This window comes from Bos grunniens, chromosome X (assembly GCF_055505025.1).
Source record: "Bos grunniens cultivar Pamir isolate PY7600 chromosome X, Bosgru_T2T1.0, whole genome shotgun sequence".
In the NCBI taxonomy this organism is placed as follows: domain Eukaryota; kingdom Metazoa; phylum Chordata; class Mammalia; order Artiodactyla; family Bovidae; genus Bos; species Bos grunniens.
Window position 1 is genome coordinate 62804137 of NC_141194.1, and position 26334 is coordinate 62830470.

The 26334-nt window shown below is 38.2% G+C and overlaps 1 protein-coding gene across 3 annotated transcripts in view; it reads left to right on the forward strand.

Annotated features, from left to right (window-relative positions):
• Positions 1-26334, forward strand: part of IGBP1 (immunoglobulin binding protein 1) — a 46298-nt gene that overhangs the window by 12726 nt on the left and 7238 nt on the right. Inside the window, exons 5-6 of one of the 3 annotated variants that reach the window (XM_086389904.1) lie at positions 201-313; positions 20867-21964. In XM_086389904.1, the coding sequence (XP_086246030.1) occupies positions 201-313; positions 20867-20886 (133 nt within the window). In that variant the 3' untranslated portion in view covers positions 20887-21964. Of the gene's footprint in view, positions 1-200; positions 314-14140; positions 14264-20866; positions 21965-26334 lie in introns of those variants that run through there. The other 2 variants (XM_086389905.1, XM_086389903.1) reach the window with 2 other exon arrangements.

Consider the following 26334-nt stretch of genomic DNA (forward strand, 5'->3'; position numbering starts at 1 on the left):
TCTTGTGAAAGCTCTTGCCTTTAATTCTCCTCCCTGGATGTCTCTTTTCACTGTCCTCACAGAAATTTACACAACTCCTCAGAGGATAGCTGGATAAGAGAGCAAGGAGGAAATAGACACAAGCTTTGCCACTAAAGAGAAGAAACTTTTTAATAGTGCTATTTATGTTTACTTTTCTAAACGCAGTGTGATTCTTACAGAGTATTTGGAGCTGGTTATCCAAGTCTGGCATCTATGACAGTGAATGACTGGTATGAACAGCATCGGAAATTTGGAGCATTACCAGATCAGGGAATAGCCAAGACAACGTCAGGTATGAAGGGGTGGGAGGCGAGTAGTAATACTACTACACTACTGGTCCCTAACTCTCTAGCAGTTAAATTCAGACCAAGTATCTTTGCCCTTTAGAGCAAAAGAAATCTGGACAAAGATTCTGAGTAACAAATTCTAGTCAGTATTTTATTTCATTTATTATTAAAGTAAATAGCATGTGATTCTGGGAGTATGGAGGCAATGAAGCAGCATAGTTTTTTAATTTTTCCATATATCATGGCATAAAAACAGACTGAACAGATAGATAGCAAAGCCAAAAATCCATAGTTAGCAGTTCCGCTTCTGGTAACAGCAGAGTAGGTTGTTATCAGGCCAACCCCTCCTATAGATAACAGTTACAGACTGAGCAGAATATAACAAAACAGCTGTCTGGAGGCCCTGAGAGTGACCAAAAGGAGACACAGACTGTAGGGCAGTCACCAATTAGAAGGCAGTGGTACTTGGACCTTCTTGTGGGTAAGAACTTTAGCTTACTGTGTTCTTTGAGCTCACCTTGGTAATTAGATCATAGTAGGTACTTCCAGGTGTCTTTGGGAGGGAAAGGTTGAGTTGGTAGTCATTAGATGGAAGCAGTATGATATAGCAGAAAAAGCATGGTCAGATCTGGAGTAACCAATGACTCCTACCACTTAATAGGACAATCATAGCCCCTCTGAGCCTATTTTCAATATCTCGTATATTATCTCACTTTATATTCTTAACAACCCCATGAAGCAAACATTCTTATTCCCATTTTAGAATGAGGAAATGGTATCTGAGAACTGACCCAAAATAAACATAGCTAGAAAGTGGCCAAGCTAGAACTTTAATACAGGCCCTAAAATTCCCAGTTCTAATGCCGTTTCCACTATAGCACAGAGAAAAGTGGTCATTTGAAAGGGTTTTCTGTGTTTTTATAGCGTTTTATCCATGGGCAGGCTGCAGTTGCTGTAATATGGAGATAAATAAAACTTGGATAGAAACTTGCAGTCTTATAGTTTGAGGAATGAGAGAACAGATTCAGGATGATTATAGCCACTGAAAACTAAGGAGATATCCCAGGAGAGAAACCACTGAGGAGGAGCCCTAATTCTCTATATAAACCCTTCCCAAATCTCTGGCAGACTGATAAACTATGCATGCACAGGATTGATTCCAAGCACCCTCAGTAAGTCTAAAATAACTGAATGGATAATCCAGCTTCACCCAATGCAGAGAAACAGAACTTGGAATTTTCATTCTAGAGAAATTAAATGAAAAATAGCTAAAACAAAAAAATCAGTACTTTTTACAGAATTCGGAATCTCTACAACATATCATTCAGAATGTTTGGGATTCAATTCTAAACTACTATACAGGGAAAAAAAGAAAATGTGACTTATGCTCAAGAAGAAAAGCAGTCAGTGGAGACCAATCCCAAGATGATTCTCATGTCAAAATCAGCAGACAAGGACTTTAAAGCAGCTTATTTCTATGCTCAAGGGCATAGGGGAAAATATGCTTATAATGAATGAAAAGGTAATAAATCTCAAAGAAGTAGAAACTATACACAAAAGATTCCAGAACTGAAAAATATAATATCTGAAATTTAAAAATTAAAACAGACTCATAGATTCAGAGGGGAAAGTGGGTGGTTGCCATGGGAGAGGGAGGTTGCAGAGGTGAAATAGGTGAAGGGGATTAAGAGCTACAAACCTCACACGTGCACACACATAGAGAAGAGATTGCAGAGACTGCCCCTTGCATGATCTTGGGCCATTTTTGCTTATGCCAATCTGTCCAAGCAACTTCTACACAACACCAGTCTGAGCATGACTCTCACTTGGCAGCAAATTTCTATGGTATTCATTACCTACTGGAGGGAAACAAAGATAATATAGGTTTTATCCTACATTATCTTCAATAGTTTTATATTTTACATTTATGTCTATGATCCATTTTAAGTTAATTCTTGTGATAGGTGTAAGGTCTATGTCTTAGCTAAGACTCTGTAAATAATTTTGTCATACAGATGGACTTACCAACTCCATAATCTTATAGTCTAAAGGTCAAACTTACCCTACGGGATAAGAGAGGTGTTTAATTAATATTGATTCTTTTTTTCTCATTGCAGAAAAGGGCATTCTTCCTTGTATAAAATTTGGAAACTAGAGATAGTAAAAAAAAAATTCACAAATCTACAATCAGATAATTAATCTTAAACAAAGAAGAGCTACAAACCTCTAGTTATAAAATAAATAAGCCACAGGGATGTAATATACAGAATAAGGAATGTGGTCAATAATATCATAACTTTGTGGAGACAGATGGTTACCAGACTTAAACGGTGATCATTTTATAATATATGCAAATGTCAAACCACTGTAATGCACCTGAAACTAACATATTGTATGTCAACTATATTTCAGTTTTTTTTAATTTGAATAAGCTTAATAGCAAATTCTGGATAGGGAAATGGCAACCCACTCCAGTATTCTTGCCTGGGAAATCCCATGGACAGTAGAGCCTGATGGGCTACTGTCCATTGGGTCGAAAAAGATTCAGATAGGACTAAGCGACTAAACAACAATAGCATATTGGCAATGACAGAAGAAAGGGTTAAATTGAAGATAGATCAATAAAAATTAGCCATTCTGAAAATCAAAAGATTAGAAAAAAATGAAGAGTCTCAATGACCTGTGGAAAAATATAAAAAGGTTTATCATGTGTACATTTGGAATACCAATAAGAGGAGAAAGAGAGAGAAGGGGCCATAAAAAAATTTGTGAAGAAATAATGGCTGAAATTTTCCCCGAATCTGTGAAAAACAAATTTAGAGATTCAGAAATTTCAGTAAGCCCCAAGCAAGTATGTTGAATACAGTGCAAACCACACATAGGCATGTTGTAGTCAGACTGCTGAAACAAAAGTAAAAGAGAAAATTTTGAAAGCGGTCAGAGTACATATTACACATAGTAAAAGAGAAAATTTTGAAAGTGGTCAGAGTACATATTACACATAGAAGAGCAATGATATGGATTGTTGTCACCTTCCCATTTGGAACAGTGGGTCCCAGAGATAGTGAACTACTGCCTCAATTAAACACCTCAATTTAAAAATGAGCAAAAGACCTTAACAGGCACCTCACCAAAGAAGATTATACAGATGGCAAATAAGCATATGAAAAAATGCTCAACATTGTATGTCATTTGTTGTTCAGTTGCTAAGTCATGTCTGACTGTGACCCCATGAACTGCAGCACACCAGGCTTCCCTGTCCTTCACTATCTCCCAGAGTTTGTTCAAACTCACGTCCATTGAGTCGGTGATGCCATCCAACCATCTCATCCTCTTTCACCCACTTCTTCTGCCCTCAATCTTTCCCAGCATCAGAGTCTTTTCCAATGAGTCAGCTCTTCACATCAGATGGCAAGAGTTTTGGAGCTTCAGCTTCAGCATAGTCCTTCCAGTGAATATTCAGGGTTGATTTCTTTTAAGATTGACTGGTATGATCTTGCTGTCCAAAGGACTCTCAAGAGCCTTCTCCAGTACCACAATTCAAAATCATCACTTGGCACTCAGCCTTTTTTTATAGTCCAACTCTCACATCCCTACAAGACTACTGGAAAAACCATAGCTTTGACTATATGGACCTTTGTCAGCTAAGTGATGTCTCTGCTTTTTAATATGCTGTCTAGGTTTGACATAGCTTTTCTTCCAGAAGCAAGCATCTTTTAATTTCATGGCTGCAGTCATCATCCACAGTGATTTTGGAGCCCCCAAAAATAAAGTCTGCCACTGTTCCCATTTTTTTCCCATCTATTTGCCATGAAGTAATGGGACCAGATGCCATGATCTTAGTTTTTTGAATGTTGAGTTTTAAGCCAGCTTTTTCACTCTCCTCTTTCACCCTCATCAACAATTCCTCTTTGCTTTCTGCCATTCGAGTGGTATCATCTGCATATCTGAGGTTGTTGATATTTCTCCTGGCAATCTTGATTCCAGCTTGTGATTCATCCAGCTCTGCATTTTGCATGATGTACTCTGCATATAAGTTAAATAAGGAGGGTGTCAGTATAAAGCCTTGACATACTCCTTTCCCAGTTTGAACCAGTCCATTGTTCCATATCTAGTTCTAACTGTTGCTTCTTGACTTGCATACAGGTTTCTCAGAAGGCAGGTAAAGTGGTCTGATATTCCCATCTCTAGAATTTTCCACAGTTTGTTGTGATCCACACAATCAAAGGCTTTTGCATAGTCAATGAAGCAGAAGTAAGTGGAATTCTCTTCCACCTACTTCTGGAATTCTCTTCCTTTTTCTGTGATCTAACAGATGTTGGCAATTTGACCTCTGGTTCCTCTGCCTTTTCTAAATCCAGCTTGTACATCTAGAAGCTCTTGGTTCACATACTGTTGAAGCCAAGCTTGAAGAATTTTGAGTATTACCTTACAAGCATGTGAAATGAGTGCAATTGTGTGGTAGTTTGAACATTCTTTGGCATTGCCCTTCTTTGGGATTGAAATGAAAACTGACCTTTTCCAGTCCTGTGGCCATTGTTGAGTTTTCCAAATTTACTGACATATTGAGTACAGCACTTTAACAGTATAATCTTTTAGGATTTGAAATAACTCAGCTGGAATTCCATCACCTCCACTAACTTTGTAGTAATGCTTTCAAAGGCTCACTTGACTTCACACTCCAGAGTGTCTGGCTCTAGGTGAGTGACCACACCATTGTGGTGTCTGGATCATTAAGACCTTTTTTGTATAGTTCTTTGTATTCTTGCCACCTCTTCTGAATCTCTTCTGTTTCTGTTAAGTACTTGCCATTTCTGTCCTTTATCATGCTCATCTTTGCATGAAATTCCCCTGGTATCTCTGATTTTCTTTTTTTTTTTTTTTATCGTCGACTTTTTTGGTTTCATTTCACGTTTGTTTTTTTTTTTAAACTTTACATAATTGTATTAGTTTTGCCAAACATCAAAATGAGTCCGCCACAGGTATACATGTGTTCCCCATCCTGAACCCTCCTCCCTCCTCCCTCCCCATACCATCCCTCTGGGTCATCCCAGTGCACTAGCCCCAAGCATCCAGTATCGTGCATCGAACCTGGACTGGCAACTCGTTTCTTACATGATATTTTACATGTTTCAATGTCATTCTCCCAAATCTTCCCACTCTCTCCCTCTCCCACAGAGTCCATAAGACTGTTCTATACATCAGTGTCTCTTTTGCTGTCTCATACACCGGGTTATTGTTACCATCTTTCTAAATTCCATATATATGCGTTAGTATACTGTATTGGTGTTTTTCCTTCTGGCTTACTTCACTCTGTATAATAGGCTCCAGTTTCATCCACCTCATTAGAACTGATTCAAATGTATTCTTTTTAATGGCTGAGTAATACTCCATTGTGTATATGTACCACAGCTTTCTTAGCCATTCATCTGCTGATGGACATCTAGGTTGCTTCCATGTCCTGGCTATTATAAACAGTGTTGCGATGAACATTGGGGTACACGTGTCTCTTTCCCTTCTGGTTTCCTCAGTGTGTATGCCCAGCAGTGGGATTGCTGGATCATAAGGCAGTTCTATTTCCAGTTTTTTAAGGAATCTCCACACTGTTCTCCATAGTGGCTGTACTAGTTTGCATTCCCACCAACAGTGTAAGAGAGTTCCCTTTTCTCCACACCCTCTCCAGCATTTATTATTTGTAGTCTTTTGGATCGCAGCCATTCTGACTGGTGTGAAATGGTACCTCATAGTGGTTTTGATTTGCATTTCTCTGATAATGAGTGATGTTGAGCATCTTTTCATGTGTTTGTTAGCCATCTGTATGTCTTCTTTGGAGAAATGTCTATTTAGTTCTTTGGCCCATTTTTTGATTGGGTCGTTTATTTTTCTGGAGTTGAGCTGTAGGAGTTGCTTGTATATTTTTGAGATTAGTTGTTTGTCAGTTGCTTCATTTGCTATTATTTTCTCCCATTCTGAAGGCTGTCTTTTCACCTTGCTAATAGTTTCCTTTGATGTGCAGAAGCTTTTAAGGTTAATTAGGTCCCATTTGTTTATTTTTGCTTTTATTTCCAATATTCTGGGAGGTGGGTCATAGAGGATCCTGCTGTGATGTATGTCAGAGAGTGTTTTGCCTATGTTCTCCTCTAGGAGTTGATTTTCTTGAAGAGATCTCTAGTCTTTCCCATTCTAGTATTTTCTTCTATTTCTTTGCACTGTTCACTTAAGAAGGCTTTCCTCTGTCTCCTTGCTATTCTTTGGAACTCTGCATTCAGTTGGGTCTGTCTTTCCCTTTCTCCTTTGCCTTTTGCTTCTTTCCTCAGCTATTTGTAAGACCTTCTCAGGCAACCAGTTTGCCTTCTTGCATTTCTTTTTCTTTGGGATGATTTTGGTCACCACCTCCTGTGCAATGTTACAAACCTCCGTCCATAGTTCTTCAGACACTCTTGTCTATCAGTTCTAATCCCTTGAATCTATTTGTCACTTCCACTGTATAATCATAAGGAATTTGATTTAGGTCATACCTGAATGGCCTAGTGGTTTTCCCTACTTTCTTCAATTTAAGTCTGAATTTTGGAATAAGGAGCTCATGATCTGAGCCACAGTCGGTTCCAGGTCTTGTTTTTGCTCACTGTGTTAGAGCATCTCCCCATATCCAAGGACAAAGAAGTCACAAGGAGATAGTAGGAGGGGCACAATCATGTTAAAATCATATGTCATTAGGGTATTGCACATTAAAGCAACAATAATCCCACTGCAGCACTAAAAGAATGGCCAAAATCCAGAACACTGACAACACCAAATGCTAGCATGGATAATGGAGCAACAGGAACTGTCCTTCATTGCTGGTGAGAATGTAAAGTGGTATAGACACTTTGGAAGACAGTTTGTCAAAAACATTCTCCTATCCTGCAATCCAGCAATCATGCTCCTTTTTACCCAGATGGGTTGAAAAGTTATTAATAGGTCCACACAAAAGTTTCACACAAGTGTTTATAGCAGCTTTATTTATAAGTGCCAAAAATTGGAAGTAGCCAAGATGCCTTCAGTAGGCAAATGGATAGGCTGTGGTATATACAGACAATGGAATAATACTCATTGTTAAAAAGAAATGAACTTTCAAGATCTAAAAAGACATGGAGGAATCTTAAATGCATATTACTAAGTGAAAGAAGCTAATGTGAAAAGTCTACATACTGTGTGATTCCAATTATATGACATTCTAGAAAAGGCAAAACTTATGGAGACAGTAAAAGGATCAGTGGTTGACAGGGATTAAAAGAAAGGAGGGATGAATAGGCAGAACAAAGGATTTTTAAGGCAGAGAAACTATTCAGAATGATACCGTAATGGTGAATACATGCCATTATACATTTCCCCAAAACCATAGATTGTACAACACGAAGAGTGAACCCTAATGTATACCATGGACTTTGCATAATAATGCTGCATCATTGTGGGTTCACTGATTATAACAAATGTACCACTGTCATGCTTGATAGTCTGGAGAGTCTGTGCCTCTGTGGGACAGGGTATATAGAAACACTGTGTACTTTGCATTCAATTTTACTGTGTAATTAAACTGCTTTATTCTTTTTCTTAATATATATATTTTATTGAAATAGTTAATTTACATTGTTTTTCAGGTACACAGCAAGGTGATTTAGTTATACATACACACATACATTATTTTTGAAATTATTTTCCATCATGTGAAAAGTGAAAGTTAGTAACTTTGTATCCAACTCTTTGTGACCCCATGGACTGTAACTCACCAGACTCTGTCCATGGCAAGAGTATTAGAGTGGGTTGCCATTTCCTTCTCCAGGGGATCTTCCTGACCCAAGGATTGAACCTGGGTCTTCTGCATTCCAGGCAGATTCTTTACCATTGGAGCCACCAGGAACCATATTGACTATAGTTCCCTGTGCTATGCAGTAAACCTTTGTTGCGTGTTTCGTATCTATTTTTTAAATAGAAATCTAGCATTCTATTCATGCTAAGTCAAACAAGTGGAATCAAAATGTCATAATTTTTTTTAGTTAGGCAAAAATTCATAAGTTTTGTAAAATATATATATTTTATATATGTATACTATATATATATATTTATATATGTATACAAAAGCTTTTCTACTATACTTGATAAAGGCTTGAGAAAGAACATCAAAAAAAAAAGAGATGGAGAAATTGGAAAACATAAACTAAATGAAATGGGAGCACTGAATATGAAATAGAAAAAGTGAAACTAGATAAAAGTAAAAGATCATCATATAGTTCAGTTGTTTTTAAGCATGACTGCTCATTAGAAACATATCTGGAGCTCTGGAGAAAAAAAGCAATACCTGGGCATTTGTATTTTTCAAAAAATTTCAAGATAATTCTGATATGCATCTGGATGGCTTTTAAAAAGTGATTACAGGTTTTTCCATTAAATTGTAGTTTTGGTGATACAGAGTTCTACTTTTCTGTTGACCAATCATGATACAATGGTATTAAGTGAGTAATAGTTACATAATCACAATAGTAAAAGATATTTATCAGTTTTCACATCAATAGCCAGACAAAAAAATAAAAGATAATTACAATTGCATGCCATAATGGGAATATGATTAACTTAACTATATAAAATAATTACATAGAATGTGAGGGGGTCAAGCCAAGGGACGTGGTAAGTGGAAGTGCGTACATGCACATATTTTCGTCCACCCACCCAGTCTATGTCTTTTGGTTGGTGCATTTAATCCCTTTTCATTTAAAGGTAATTATTGATATGTATGATCCTATTACCACTTTCTTAATTGTTTTGGGTTTATTTTCTGTAGGTCTTTTCCTTCTCTTGTGTTTCCTGTCTAGAGAAGTTCCTTTAGCGTTTGTTGTCAAGCTGGTTTGGTGGTGCTGAATTATCTTTAACTTTCGCTTATCTGGAAATCTTTTGATTTCTCCATCAAATCTGAAGGAGAGTCTTGCTGGGTAGAGTATTCTTGGTTGTAGGTTCTTCCCTTTCATCACTTTAAATATATTGTGCCATTCCCTTATGACTTGTAGAATTTCTATTGAGAAATCAGCTGATAGCCTGATGGGAGTTCCCTTCTATGTTATTTGTCATTTTTCCCTTATTGCTTTTAATATTTTATCTTTGTCTTTAATTTTGTCAGTTTTATTACTATGTGTCTTGGTGTGTTCCTCCCTGTGTTTATCCTGCCTGGGACACACTGCTTCCTGGACTTGGTTGACTATTCCCTTTCTCATGTTATGGAAGTTTTCAGCCATTATTTCTTCTCAGGTCCTTTCTCTCTCTCTTCTCTTTCTGGGACCCCTATAACGTGAATGTTGATATGTTTAATGTCCCAGAGATCTGTTAGGCTGTCTTCATTTTTTTTTTCATTCTTTTTTCTATATTCTGTTCTACGGCAGTGATTTCCACCATTCTGTCCTCCAGGCCATTTATCCATTCTTCTGCCTTAGTTATTCTGCTATTGATTCCTTCTAGTGTATTGTTCATCTCCATTTGTTTGTTCTTTAGTTCTTGTAGGTCTTTGGTAAACATTTCTTGCATCTTCATTGTTTTCCTGAGATCCTGGATCATCTTCACTATCGTTTTGATTTCTTTTTCTGCAAGATTGCCTATCTTCACTTCATTTAGTTTTTTTTTCTGGGGTTTTATCTTGTCCCTTCATCTGGACCATAATTTTCTGCTCTTTCATCATGATTAACCTTCTGTAATGTGGTTTTTGTTTTAGCTGCTGTGAGACTGCTTCTTCTGTCAGCTCTCTGGTGGATGAGGCTAAGAGGCTTATGTAAGCTTCCTGATGGGAAGGACTGGCAATGGGAAAAACTGGGTTTTGCTCTGGTGGGCAGGGCCTTGCTTAGTAAAGCTTTAATCCAATTATCTGCTGATGGGTGAGGTTGCACTCTCTCCCTGGTAGTTGTTTGGCCTGAGGTGACCCAGCCCTGGGGTCTGTGGGCTCTATGGTAGGATTAATGGTGACCTCCTCTAAGAGGGTGTACACCAAGCAGGACTTTCCCAGCCTGCTGCTGCCATTGCCCTGTCCCTGTGGTGATCCCCTGCCGAACCATGCCTCCACAGGAGGCCCTTCAACACTAGCAGGTAGTTTTGGTTCAGTCTCTTATGGGGTCTGAAGGAGAAGGCAATGGCACCCCACTCCAGTACTCTTGCCTGGAGAATCCCATGGATGGAGGAGCCTGGTGTTGCTGCAGTCCATGGGGTCGCTAAGAGTCGGACACGACTGAGCGACTTCACTTTCACTTTTCACTTTCATGCATTGGAGAAGGAAATGGCAACCCACTCCAGTGTTCTTGCCTGGAGAATCCCAGGGACGGGGGAGCCTGGTGGGCTGCCGTCTATGGGGTCGCGCAGAGTCGGACACGACTGAAGCGACTTAGCAGCAGTAGCAGCTTATGGGGTCACTGCTCCTTTCCCTTAGATCTTGGAGCACACAAGATTTCGTTTGTACCCTCAAAGACTGGAGTCTCTGTTTCCCCAGTCCTGTGGAAGTCCTGTAATCAAATCCCACTGGTCTTCAAGGCCAGATTCCCTGGAGATTCCCAGTGCCTTTGTTGGATCCCCAGGCTGGGAAGCCTGACGTGGGGTTTAGAACCATCACAACAGTGGGAGAACTTTGGTATTATTCTTCTGCAGTTTGTGGGTCACCTACTCAGCAGGTATGGGATTTGCTTTTATCATGATTGCGCCCCTCCTACTGTCTCACTGTGGCTTCTCCTTCGTCTTTGGATGTGGGGTAACTTGTTTTGCTGGATTCCAGTGTCTGCCTGTCAGTGGTTGTTTAGCAGGTAGTTGCGATTTCGGTGCTCTCATAGGAGATGAATGCATGTCCTTCTACTTGCTATCTTGAAACAGAAGCCCCTTAAACTGCTTTAAATTCCCTGGCAGTCCAGTGGTTAGGGCTCTGTGCTTCCACTGCAGGGGGCACAGTTTTGCTCCCTGGTTGGGAAACTAAGATCCCACTAGCTGCACAGCATGACCAAGAAAAAAAATAAAATTGCTCTAAAAATAAGGTCTATTTAAAAGAAAATTAATGCAAAGAGACAGAGATATAAAGTCAATGGAGAAATTCAAAGGGAAGAAGGCAAGAAAGAATGAACAAAACAACAAAAAATATAGGAAATGAACAGAAAACCAATAGAATGGTAGATTCTAATTCAGCTGATCAGTAATTATATTAAATATCAATGGAATAAACCTTCAAATTAGAAATCAGATTATCAGACTCACCTGTATACTGTCTACAAGAGGTACATTTTCTTTTTTTAATTGAAGTATAGGTGATATTATATTATTTTCAGGTGTACAGTATTCATTATTTTTGTAAATTATGCTCCATTACAAGTTTTTACAAGATAATGAATTTTGTTCCCTATGCTATATAGTGTATCCTTATTGGTTATTTATATTATACATAGTAGTTGGTATCTGTTAATCCCATAACCCTAATTTGTCCCTCCCCACTCCCTCTGCCCCCGTCCCTCTGTTTTATATATCCATGAGTCTGTTTCTGTTTTACGTATCCATTCATTTGTATTACTGTTTAGAGTCCACATATGAGCGATGCACATTGTTTGTCATTCTCTGTCTTATTTTACTAAGCATAATACCCCCAGGTCCATCCATGTTGCTGCGAATTGCAGAATTTCATTCTTTTTTATGGCTGGGTCCATTGTGTATGTGTATATGTATATACCACATCTTTATCCATTCGTCTGTTGATGGGTACTTGAGTTGCTTCTATATAATTGGCTATTGAAAATTGTGCTGCTATGAACATTGGGTTGCATGTATCTTTTTGAATTAATGTTTTCATTTTTTCTAGATATATACCTAGGAGTGGTATTGCTAGATCATATGGTAGTTCTATTTTTAGTTTTTTAGGAACCTCCATGCTGTTTTACACAATGGCTGTATCATTTACATGCCTATCAGCAGTATATGAGGGTTCCCTTTTCTCAACATTGTCTCCAACATTTGTTATTTGTAGACTTTTTTATGATAGCCATTCTCACTGGTGGGAGATGATATCTCATTGTGGTTTTTATTTGCATTTTTCTAATAATTAGTGATGTTGAGCATCTTCTTATGTGCCTGTTAGCTGTCTGTATGTCTTCTTTGGAAAACTCAGGTCTCTGCCCATTTTTCCATTGGGTTGTTTATTTTTGATGAAGAATTATATGAGCTTTTTATATATTTTGGATAATAACGCCTTATAGGTCACCTCATTTATAAATATTTTCTCCCATTCTGTAGGTTGTTTTGTCAATATTTCCCTTTGCCTTGCAAAAGCTTTTAAGTTTATAATTACATTCCATTTGTTTAGTTTTGCTTTTATTTCTTTTTACTTAGGACACAGATCAAAAAAAATATTGCCATGATTTTTATGCGAGAGTGTTCTGCCTATATTCTCTTCTAGGAGGTTTATGGTTTCAGGTCTTAAATTTACATCTCTAATCTATTTTGAGTTCATTTTTGTATATGGTGTGAGGGAATGTTCTAATCTCGTTGTTTTACATGTAGCTGTCCAATTTTCCAAGCACCACTTATTGAAGAGACTGTCTTTTCTTCATTGTGCATTCTTGCCTTTTTTGTCATAGATTATTTGAACATAGGTGAATGGGTCTATTTCTCTGCTCTCTATTCTGTTTCATCAGTCTATTTGCCAGTTTTTGTGTCAGTACCATCCTGTTTTGATTACTGTAGCTTTGTAGTGTAGACCGAAGTCTGGGAGGGTTATACTTCTGGCTTTGTTCTTCATTCTCAAGATTTCTTTGGCAATTCAGGGTCTTTTGTGGTTCCATATGAATTTAAAGGTTGTTTATTCTAATCCTGTGAAAAATATCATGGGTATTTTGATGTGTGTGCTCACTCAGGCAGTTGTGTGGGACACTTTATGACCCTCTGGACTTTAGCCTGCCAGGCTCCTCTGTTCATGGGATTTTCCTGGCAAGAATACTGGTGTGGGTTGCCATTTCCTCCTCCAGAGGATCTTCCTGGAGCAGGGGTCGAAGCCACATCTCCTGCATTGCAGACAGATTCTTTACCACTGAGCCATTCTGGGGAAGCCCTGGGTACTTAGATAGGGATTTCATTAAACCTGTAGATTGTTTTAAATAGTATGGCCATTTTGACAATATTAATTCATCCAATCCACAAGCATAGGATATCTTTCCATTTCTTTGTATCATCTTTAGTTTCCCTCATAAATGTTTTGTAGTTTCCAGAGTATAGTATGTTTCCCTCTTCTTGGTTAAGTTTGTGTGCTGTGCTTAGTCACTCAGTCATATCTGACTCTTTGCAACCCATGGACTATAGCCCGCCAGGCTTCTGTACCCATGGGATTCTCCAGGCAAGAATACTGGAGTGGGTTGCATGCCCTCCTCCAGGGGACCTTCCCAACCCAGGGATCAAACCCAGGTCTCCTGCTTTGCAGGCAAACTCTTTATCATCTGAGCCACCAGGGAAGCCCAAGAATACTGGAGTGGGTAGCTTATCCCTTTTAAGTTAAGTTTACTCCTTGGTATTTTATTCATCTTGATGCAATTTTAAACAGGATATTTTTTTTGCTTTTGCTTTATGATATTTTATTATTAGTGTGTAGAAACAAAAGATTTCTGTGTATTGACCTTGTATCTGACAACCTTGCTGAATTCCTTTATTAGTTCTGATAGTTGTATTAGTTCTAATGGGTGAAGACTTTAGGGTTTTCTAGGTATGACATGTCATCTGCAAATAGTGACAATTTTACCTCTTCCCTTCCAACTTGGATACTTTTTTAAAAATTTTTCTTGTCTGATTGCTGTGACTAGGACTTCCAATACTGTGTTGAACAGAAGTGGCAAGAATGGGCATACTTGTCCTGATCCAGAATTTAGTGGGAAGGCTTCCACCTTTTCACCACTGAGTATGACATTGGTTGTGAGTTTGTCTTAAATGGACTTTATTATGTTGAGATATGTTTCCTTGATACCCACTTTCAGAGTTTTTATTATTATTGTTGAATTTTGTCAAATGGCTTTTCTGCATCTATTGAGATGATCATGTGATTTTTAGCCTTTTGTTAATGTGGTATATCATATTAATTTGCATATACTGAAGTATCCTTGTGACCGTGGAATAAATTCAACTTGACCATGGTGTATGATCCTTTTTATATATATTTTAGATTTGATTTGGTAATATTTTGTTGAGGATTTTTACATCTATATTCATCAAAGATACTGGCCTGTGGCCTTTTTCTGTAGTGTCTTTGGTTTTGGTATCAGGGTATTGGTAGAATGAATATTGGTAGAATAGAATCGTAGAATGATTTGAGAGTGTTCCTTCCTCTTCAATTTTTTGAAAAGTTTGAGGACAGGTATTAGTTCTACCTTATGTTCAGTAGAATTCCCCTATGAAGTCATCTGGTCCTGAACTTTTGCTTGCTGGGAGTTTTTAAATTACAGATTCAACTTCACGTCTCATGATTGGTCTGTTCAGATTGCCTGTTTCTTCTTGTTTCAGTTTTGGCAGGTGTAGAGTTTCTAGAAATTTGTTCATTTCTTGTCAGTTGTCCAGTTTGTTGGCATTTAACTGTTCACAGTATCCTCTTAAGACTTTTGGTATATATGTGGTTTTGGTTTTCATTTCTCCTCTTTTCTTATTTTGTTTATTTGGGTCCTTTCTCTTTTCTTCTTAATGAGCCTGGCTAAAGTTTTATCAATTTTGTCTTTTTAGAAAACTAGCTCTTGGTTTCTTTGATCTTTTCTGCTCTTTTGGTCTCTGTTTTATATATTTTCTTTCTGATCTTTATCATTTCCTTTCTTCTGCTGACTTTGGGCTTTGTTATTCTTTTTCTAATTCTTTCAGGTCATAGGTTAGGTTGTTTGAGATTTTTCTTGTTCTTGAGGAAGACCTGTATAGCTTTAAACACCCCTCTTGGAACTGCTTTTGCTATATCCCATAGATTTTGAAAAGTTGTGTTTCCATTTTCATTTGCCTCAAGGTATTTTATGATTTCCACTTTGATTTCATCGTTGACCCATTTATTTTTTTAGTAGTATATTGTTTAGTCTCCACGTATTTGTTCTCTTCCCATTTTTCTTTCTGTGATTGATTCTAGTTTCATACTGTAGTGGTGAAAGAAATGGTTGATTTAATTTCTGTCGTCTTAAATTTAAAAAAATATTTATTTGGCTGCATCGGATCTTAGTTGCAACATGTGGGATCTTTCATTGCAGCACACAGGATCTTTCATTGCGGCACGAAGTCTCTTCTTGGTGGCTCATGGACCCTTTGCTGTGGTGCATGGACTTCTCTCTAGTTGTGGCACACAGGCCCCGCAGTGTGTGGGCTCAGTAGTTGTGGCATGCAGCAGGCTCAGGAATTGCAGCATGTAGGCTTAGTTGCCCTGTAGCATGTGGGACCTTAGTTCCCTGACCAGGAGTCAAACCTGCACCCCCTGCATTGGAAGGTGGATTCTTAACTGCTGGACCACCAGGGAAGTCCCCTGTCCTCTTAAATTTGTTGAAGCTTGTTTTGTGACCTCTCCTTGTATGTGATTTCTCCTGGAGGACATTCCATGTGTACTTGAATGTGTATTCTACTGATTTTGGATATAATGTCCTATAGATATCTATTAGGTTTAACTGGTATATTGTGTCATTTAAAACTACCGTTTCCCTATTGATTTTGTCTGGATGCTCTGTCCATTTGATGTGAGTGGGTTGTGAAAGTCTCTTACTATTACTGTATTATTGTTATTTTCTTCCTTTATGTCTGTTAGTATTTGCTTCATTTATATAGGTGCTCCTGTATTGGGTGTATATATGTTAATGAGTGTAATAGCCTCGTTTATTAATCCCTTTAGCATTTTATAATGCTGCTCTTTCTCTTTTGGTATAGCTTTATTTTAAAGTCTATTTTGTCTGAAATGAGTCTTACTTCCCTCTCTTATCATTTCCATTCACGTGAAGTATCTATTTCCATCCCCTCACTTTCTGTCTGTGTACTCACTAGCCCTGAAGTGAGTCTCTCACATGGAGCATATTGAAATGTCTTGTTTTTTTATCCAGTCAGCCTATGTCTTTTGGTAGGAGCATTTAGTCCTATGATTATGGTATGTACCTCATTGCCATTTTATTACTTATTTTCCAGGTTTTTTTTTTTTTTTTGGTAGTTCTTCTCTACTCATTTCTTCTCTTTGTTTCTACTGTTGTGGTTTGACTTTCTTTTGTACTATGCTTGGGTTCCTTCTTTTTGTTTTTTGTGTTATCTGTTTTAGATTTTTTATTTGTGATTACCATATATGTTAGTTAACATGTAATTATATCTACATGTTTTAAACTGGTAGTCATTTAGATCTACATTTCTACTCTCCTCCCTCACCTTTTGTGTTTTTGATGTCATGTTTTTCATCTTCATACGTATCTGTTTATTGTAGTTGTAGTTGCTTTTACAATTTTTTTGTTTTTTAATCTACACACTGGCTCATTTAACTAATCTTTGATTGTTACTATATATTGTCTTTCCTAGTGGGGTTTTCTCTTTCCTATAGATTCTTCTTTTCCATTTAGAGAGATCTTTCACTGTTTCTTTTAGGGTAGGTTTAATATTGATGAATTCTTTAAGTTTTTACTTGTCTAAGAAGTTCTTTCTCCTTCTAAATGGAATAATTATAAGTGGAATAATCTTGCTGGGTAGGGTGTCCTAGGTTGCAGGTTTTTCCCTTTCAAGGCTTTGAATATATAATGTCATTCCCTTCTGGTTTGCAAAGTTTCTGTGGAGAAATCGGTTGATAGCCTTTTGGGGATTCCCTTGTATGTGACTCTATTATTCTCTTGCTGCTGCCTTTAAAATTCTTGCTTTATCTTTAACTTTTGCTATTTTAATTGTGATATGTCTTGGTGTGGGTCTGTATGGTTTCATTTGCGGGGGGACCTTCTGTGCTTCCTGTACCTGAATATGTTTCCTTTTTCAGGTTGGGGACATTTTCAGCCATACTTTTCTTCAAGTACATTTTTGATCCCCTTCTGTCTCCTTTCTTGAATTCCTATAACGTGAATATTGGTGAGCTTGGTGTTATCCCAAAGATCTTGTAGATTCCTTACATTTCTTTTTTTTTGTTTGTGTTTCTGCTCTTCTAATTGGGCGATTTCCATTATTCTATCTTCCAGATCATTTGTGTTTTCTTGTGTTATCACTTAGTCTGATATTCATTCCTTGTAGTGTTTTTATTTCAGATATGAAATTATCTGTTTTTGATTGAATCTTTTAAATATAATCTGTGATCATTAATATAGGATCATTCCTTGTTAAAATGATCAGTGTTTAGATCAGTTATTTTCCCTATTTCAGTTAATATTTTTTATTGCCAATGTTTCAAATTCTTTTTCTAGTAAATTGTTTCTGTTTCATTATTTATTTGGGGATTTACTCTTCCTCTTTCAATTGAGAGCAATTACTCTGCCTTTTCATTTTACCTAACTTTCTATGCCTCTGAATTTAGGTGAAACAGGTACTTCTTGAAGGGGTGTTCCTATGTGGGAGCATCCCTTTTCAGACTGTGTATGCCCATTGCATTTCATGGGAGAGATGGATTTGATGTGGACACCAGTCATGTCTTTCCTCAGGGTGTGCTCATAGCTATCACCTTGATAGAGGGTATGGCTGGAGATGGAGGTGCTAGCACAGGGTGGGAAGTGGAACTTCCTCTCTGCTCAGTGTCTGTCACCACCCTGTCAGTACTGAGTCTGATCCCAAGTTGTGGGAGCGGAAGTCCTGAGGGATGAGCTTGAGCTGGCTCCATTCCCATTAAGTATGTGTTTTCCCTGCTCCCCATACTTGGGACCGTTGCCATAAAGGATGAGAATGCCAAGCCAAGTAGGGCTTGTGTGCCTACAGAGATCCAATGCTCTGCCTTTGTAGAGGTCTGCAGCTTTCCTAAGATGCAGTCAATGGTTGTGTCTTTTCCCCAATTGTGGCTACCCTAGGGCTAGTGCCACACTGTGACATGGAGTGGGCATGGCCAGAGCATTCTCTCAGCTTGGAGTGGGGCACCCATGCGGCAAAGTGGTTGTGGGCAACCCAGCAGCTGTGTTGCCATCATAAGCCTAGGCTGCTTCTGAGATGCCTCTTGAGTAAATTCTGCCACTGCTGCCCAGCCTGGGGCTCTGCCCCAGGACCAGATAACCTCTCCATCTCAAAGTCAAGTCTTTTCCCAGATCCTGGCCACCCTAGTTCCAGTACCACACTTGTGGCATGAAGTGAACAGGGCTGGAGCATTCTTTCAGCTCTGGCTGGAGAGCATAGCATGGCTGTGCATAGCATGTTGCAGGGAAGCAGTAGCCTAAGCCACACTTTTCTCTGTCCTGCCTGGGGGAAGTCCACCTGTGCTCTACTCATGAGTGGAGTCCAGGCTTCCTTATGGACTTCCGTGTACCTTTACTTACAACCTTGATTGTACAGGAGTCTTTCTGCCAATTTCCAGTTTTTAGTGAGAATTGTTCCACGTGTAGATTTATTTTTGATGTGTTCATGGGGAAAGGTGAGCTCCACATCTTTCTCCACCCTCTTGATCTCCTATCAAGAGATACATTTTAAATATAAAGGTACAGTTTGGTCAAACATAAAACGATTAAAAAAATAATACCACACTAACAACAGACATAAGAAAGTTGCAATAGCTATAGTAATGTCAGATAAAGTAGACTTCAAGACAAAAGGTGTTATTGGATTCTCAAAAGCACGTTTAGTGCTAATAAAAGGGTCAATTTATCTGGAAGACATAGGAATCCTAAATGTGTTTGTGTCTAATAACAACCTTCAAATTACACGAAGGAAAAATTGACAGAATTAAATGGAGAAATAGACAAATCTACAACCATAGTTGGAGATTTTCATACTTTTCTTTCAGTAACTGAAAAAGTTTCTGGACAGAAAATCAGTAAGGACATAGAAGATCTGGACAGCACTGGCAGCCACCTTAGCCTCTTTGACATTTACAGAAAAATATATCCAATAACTGCAAGATAACACTTTTTTTCAAGTGCACATGGTATGTTCACCAACTTACATCATGTTCTAGGCCACCGAATAAGTGTCCATAAATTTCAAAGATAGAAATCACACTGTGTTCTCTGACTACAATCTAATTTAATTAGCAGTCAATAACAGCATACCTGGGGCTTCCCTGGAGTGGTAAAGAATCTACCTGCCAATGCAGGAGATGCAGGTTCAATCCCTGAGTCGGGAAGATTCCCTGGAGAAAAAAATGGCAACCCACTCCAGTATTCTTGCCTGGAAAATCCCATGGACAGAGGAGCCTGGCAGGCTATGGTCTGTGGTGTTGTGGGAGAGTCAGACACAACTTAGCGACTAAACCAGGCTTCCCAGGTAGCTAGCTCAGTGATAAAGAATTTACCTGCCAAGCAGGAGGCATGGGTTCAATCCAAGGGTCAGAAAGATCCCCTGGAAAAAGAAATGGCAACCCACCCCAGTATTCTTGCCTGGGAAATCCCATGGGCAGAGGAACCTGGTGGGCTACAGTCCATGGGATCACAAGAGTCAGACACAACTTAGTGACTAAATAACAACAACATACCTAGGAAGTCCCTAAATTTTTTAAAGTTAAACAACTACTTCTAAATAACCCACATCAAAGAAGAAATCACAAAGAAAATTAGGAAGTATTTTTAACTGAATAATAGTGAAATACATCAAAACTTGTGAGATACAACTGAAGCAGTGCTGAGAGGGAAGTGTATAGCTTTCAGTAGTTATGTTAGAAAAAAGAAAGGTAAAATCAGTCTCTAAGATACTACCTTAAGAAGTTGGAGAAAACAAGAACAAAATAAGCCTAAAGTATATAAAAGAAAGGAAACAATAAAGACAGCCTGGGAGGCAGGGTTGGTGGTAGTAGTGTTGCACAAAAGTTGAACATATATATACTCCCATGACAGTTTCACTCCCAAGTATATACCTAAGAGGGATGAGAGCCTTCTGTCTTCAAAAGGTTTGTACAAGAATGCTCATACCAGAATTATTTGCAATACCCCAGAGTGAACACTACTCTAAATGCCCATACATAATAGAATGGATAAATAAATTTTGGCGTATCTGCACAGTGAAATACTGTTAGCAATAAGGTTAAACAGACTATAGTTCTTCAGTTATAAGTAATAACAAATAGTAATTTGTTAAATTTTACAAATACAATTTGAGGGGGAAAAAACACAGAAGAGCATAGAGTTCAGACACAGGTGAAACTTGTGTATGCTGGTTAAAAGCCAGTATGATGTTCACCCTTAGTCAGAGATTATGAGTGAAATTGGACCTGAGGGTGATTTCTGAGGAGTTAGTAATGTTTTGTATCTTAATTTGGGCACTGATGATATGGATATATGTTCAGATGTGAAAACTGATTTAGCTATCCTGTGTTTGTGTATTTTTCTGCATGTATGTTGTTATACTTCAATAAAAACACAAAAGAAAAAATTCATAGACAATATTTATAACAAAACTAAGTGACAGTGTATCCCCATGAAATTCAAAAACAGGTAAGGGAAGATCATCATAACCACAAGATCAACTAGTAATGGGCATCTGTGTAAGCAGAAAGAGTTTGACCATCTGAAAGAGCTGAAAATGGGAGAATTCCAAAACAGCAAACAGTATTCACTAAAAAAGTGTGGCATTCTGACAGGTGCTGTTTCATTGCATTTGAGGTGGTTTTGATTCGCATTTCCCTCATGATTAGTGATGTTGAGCATCTTTTCATGTGCCTGTTGGTCATCTGTATGTCTTCTTTGGAAAATGTCTGTCTCAAATTGTATTGAGTTGTCTGAGTTCTTAATATATTTTGGATATTAACCCCTTATCAGACATATCATTTGCCAATATCTTCTCCCATTCAGTAGTTTTTTGTTTTGCTGATGGTTCCCTTTGCTGTGCAAAAGCTTTTTAGTTTCATATGGTCCCATTTGTTTACTTTTGCTTTTGTTGTCCTTGCCTGAGGAGACTGATCAAAAAAGAAAATATTGCTAAGACTGACTTCAAAGAACATACCGCCTATGTTTTCTTCTAGATGTTTTATGGTTTCAGGTCTTATATTTAAGTCTTTAATTCATTTTGACTTTATTTTTGTAAATGATGTGAAAAAATGGTCTAGTTTTATTTTACATATAGCTACCTTGTTTTCCCAACACCACTTAGCCATAAAAAAGAATGAAATCTTGGAATCTGTGACAGTATGGATGGATCTGGAGGGTATTATGCTAAGTGAAATAAGTCAGAGAAAGATGAATACTGTATGTTTTCACTTATATGTGGAATCTAAAATATTAAAAAAAATGAGCCCCCCAAAACCCAGAAACAGACTCATAGATACAGAGAACAAACTAGTGGTTGCCAGAAGGGAGAAGAATGGGAGGAAGGGTGCAATAGGTGAAGGGGATTAAAAGATACAATTTACCAGTTATAAAAGAAATAAGTCACAAGGATGTAACTTATGGTACAAAGACTACAGTCAATAATATTATAATACCTTTGTATGATGCATAACCTGTACAAATATAGAATCACTGTGTTGTACATCTGAAACAAGTATTGTAAGTCACCTATACTTGAATTAAAAAATTTTAATGAAAAAAAAAAAATAAGTGTGGCAGTTCATTTTAAGAACAGTAATTGAAATGGGAGGGGTTTTACCTTCCAATAAAAACTGAATGAATACAAGGAATCTCTTGTCAGAAGGTCTGAAAGGGATGGAGCTGTCTAACCCTTAATGAACTCTTGAAAATGAGGCACCAGATCTCCCTACTCACACAGTCCCACACTGAGGAGAAATTGTTGAGAATAGAATTCAAATGAGCAGAACAGGGACAGTAAAGGAGGAGGAAAGAGAAGGTCCGAGAATGGGAGAGAGGACCACAACCAAGACTGTAATCAAGTAAGTCATTATATTCCTTTAACATACATTAAAAACAGAAAGGGTGCCTCTGTGAAGTTAGAAAAGCCACCCTGAACCATACTTCTTTCTGAAAGTTCAGGAAAGCTTAGTACACCTAAGAATGAGCAACAAATTGTGATGATGGTTGCACAACTCTGAATATACTAAAAACCACTGAATTGTATACTTTAAATGGGTGAATTTTATGGTATGTGAATAATATCTCAATAAAGCTGTAAGAAAAATGAATGGAAAATTACCAAGATCAAATGCCACACAAAATTATTATAAGGAGAAAAAAGAATCAAAAGCATTCCATGTTGCTTATCTGTTTTATGTAAGTAGTATGTATGTTAATCCCATACTCTTAATTTGTCCCTCCCTCTCCCCTTTGGTAACCATAAGTTTGTTTTCTATGTCTGTAAGTCAGTTTCTGTTCTGTATATAGATTCATTTGTATTATTTTTTAGATTCTACATGTAAGTTAGATAAAAGAATATAATCTGAAAAATATATAGATATATGTAAGTGAATCACTTTGCTGTACACCTGAAACTAACAATTTTGTAGATCAACTATATTTCAATTTTTTAAAAAGGGAAAAAAAGCATTCCAGAAAGACACACTCAAAGAACAGTAAATCTAAAATATACTGTTTAAAAATTAGTTAGAAGACATTAATAAAATTAAAGAAGACATAGAAGAACCATAGATAGCAGGATTAGAAAAATTCAGAAATGTAGTGACAACTTGGGCCAATAAGAGGAAAGAATCATTTCAGAAATGAAGGATAAGGCAGCACACTCTCTGACATAAATCATAGCAATATTTTAAAAGCTCTGTCTCCTCAGGCAGAGGAAACAAAAGCAGAAATAAACAAATGAAACTGATTTAAATTTAAAGACTTCTGCACCACAAAGGAAACCAACAACAAAATGAAAAAATAGCCTACAGAATGGGAGAAAATATTTGTAAATGATATGCCCAATAAGGGGTTAATATCCAGACTACATAGACAGCTCATATAATCAATATGGAAAAAATAATTGAAGAATAGACAGAAGATGCAAGGAGCTCAAACTTGGTAATCTGTGACAACTTAGAGGGGTGGGAGGTGGGAGGGAGGTTCAAGAGGGAGGAGACATGTATACCTATGGCTGATTCATGTTGATGTATGACAGAAACCAACACAATATTATAAGTCAATTATCCTCCAATTAAATAAATTTTTAAAAAAGAAGTAAGGAACTATACAGAGGGAAGTCGGAAGGGGGAAAACAAATATTTATATTAACCCATACTTCCAGAATCTAGAAAAATGGTACTGATGAACCTATTTGCAGGACAGGAATAGAGACACAGATGTAGAGATCGGACTTGGGAAACAGCAGGGGAGAGACAGGGTGGGGCAAGTTGAGAGCGGCACTGACATATGTACACCACCGTGTGTAAAATAGACAGCTCCCTGCTGTGTAACACGGAGCTCAGCCTGGCACTGTGATGGCCTAGAGGGGTGGGCTGGCGTGGGAAGTGGGAGGGAAGTTCAAGAGGGAGCAGATATACATATACTTACGGCTGATTCACATATGGCAGAAATCAACACAACACTAAAGCAATTATCTGCCTGTTAAAAAAAATGGACAGAAGACCTGAGACATTTTTCCAAAGAAGATATACAGATAACAAACAGGTACATGAGAAGATGCTCAGCATTGCTAATCATCAGGGAAAGGCAAGTCAAAACCATAATGAAATACCCTCTCACACTTGTCAGAATGCCTATCATCAAGAAGTGTACAAATAACAAGTGTTGGTAAGGATGTGTAGAAGTGGGAACTCTAGTACACTGTTGCTGCTGCTGCTTAGTTGCTTCAGTCATGTCCGACTCTGTGAGACCCTATGGACTACAGCCTGCCAGGCTTCTCTGGCCATGGGATTCTCCAGGCAAGAATACTGGGGTGGGTTGCCCTGCCCTCCTCCAGGGGATCTTCCCAACCCAGGGATCAAACCCAGGTCTCCTGCACTACAGGCAGGTTCTTTACCGCTGAGCCATCAGGGAAGCCCAGTACACTGTTGGTAGGAGTATGAATCGGTGCAGCTATTATGGAAGGCAGTGTAGTGGTTCCTCAAAAATTAAAGTAGAACTACCATATGATCCAGCAATTCCACTCCTGGGTTTTCTATTTCATTTTTTTAAACTGGAGGATAATTGCTTTACATTGTTCTGGTTTCTGCCATACAGCAGTATGAATCAGCCATAAGTATATATCTATGTCCCCTCCCTCTTGAACCTCCCTCCTACCCTACTTCCACCCCATCCCATCCCTCTAGGTTGTTACAGAGCACGGGTTGAGCTCCCTGGGTTGTACAGCAACTTCCCACTCAGTTCAGTTCAGTTTAGTCACTCAGTTGTGTCCGACTCTTTGCGACCCCATGAACTGCAGCGCGCCAGGCCTCCCTGTCCATCACCAACTCCCGGAGTTTACTCAAACTCATGTCCATCGAGTCGGTGATGCCATCCAACCATCTCATCCTCTGTCGTCCCCTTCTCCTGCCCTCAATCTTTCCCAGCATCAGGGTCTTTTCCAATGAGTCAGCTCTTTGCATCAGGTGGCCAAACTATTGGAGTTTCAGCTTCAACATCAGTTCTTCAAATGAACACCCAGGACTGATTTCCTTTAGGATGGACTGGTTGGATCTCCTTGCAGTCCAAGGGACTCTCAAGAGTCTTCTCCAACACTGCAGTTCAAAAGCATCAATTCTTTGGTGCTTAGCTTTCTCTATAGTCCAACTCTCACATCCATACACGACCACTGGAAAAACCATAGCTTTGACTAGACGGACCTTTGTTGGCAAAGTAATGTCTCTGCTTTTTAATATGCTGTCTAGGTTGGTCATAACTTTCCTTCCAAGGAGTAAGTGTCTTTTAATTTCATGGCTGCAATCACCATCTGCAGTGATTTTGGAGCCCAGAAAAATAAAGTCAGCCACTGTTTCCGCATCTGTTTACCATGAAGTGATGGGACCAGATGCCATGATCTTAGTTTTCTGAATGTTGAGCTTTAAGCCAACTTTTTCACTCTCCTCTTTGACTTTCATCAAGAGGCTCTTTAGTTCTTCTTTCCTTTCTGCCATAAAGGTGGTATCATCTGCATATCTGAGGTTATTGATATTTCTCCTGGCAGTCTTGATTCCAGCTTGTGCTTCCTCCAGCCCAGTGTTTCTCATGATGTACTCTGCATAGAAGTTAAATAAGCAGGGTGACAATATACAGCCTTGACCTACTCCTTTTCCTATTTGGAACCAGTCTGTTGTTCCATGTCCAGTTCTAACTTGCTTCCTGACCTGCATACAGGTTTCTCAAGAGGCAGGTCAAGTGTTCTGGTATGCCCATCTCTTTCAGACTAGCTAGCTGTTTTACATATGTTTTTACATACGGTAATATATATGTTTCAGTGCTACTCTCAATTCGTCCCACCCTCTCCTTCCCCCACTGTGTCTACAAGTCAGTTCTCTATGTTTGCATGTCTATTCCTGCCTTGCAAATAGGTTCATCAGTACTGTTTCTCTAGATTCCATATATCTACATTAATATATGATAATTTGTTTCTCTCTTTCTGACTTCACTCTGTTTAACAGGCTCTCGGTTCATCCAGCTCATGAGAACTGACTCAGATTCATTCCTTTTTATGGCTACCACTCCTGGATTTTTAATCCATAGAAAATGAAAACACTAATTCAAAAAAATACTTGCACCCCAATGTTCATAGCAGCATTGTTTACATTGCCCAATATATGGAAGCAACCTAAAGTCTCAATAAGTGAATAGATAAGATGTGATAAATATATACAATGTATTATATCTTATATGCGATAAGATGTGATATATATATATATATTCAATGCCATTAAAAAGAATGAAATATTGCCATTTGCAACAACATGGATGGCCCCTAGAGGGTAATATGCTTGGTGAAAAAAGTCAAGAAAGACAAATACTATATGATATCACTTATATGTGGAATCTAAATATATATTTGCCGAGGTCCAGCCCCCGCTGATTCAGGGAGTTTGAAA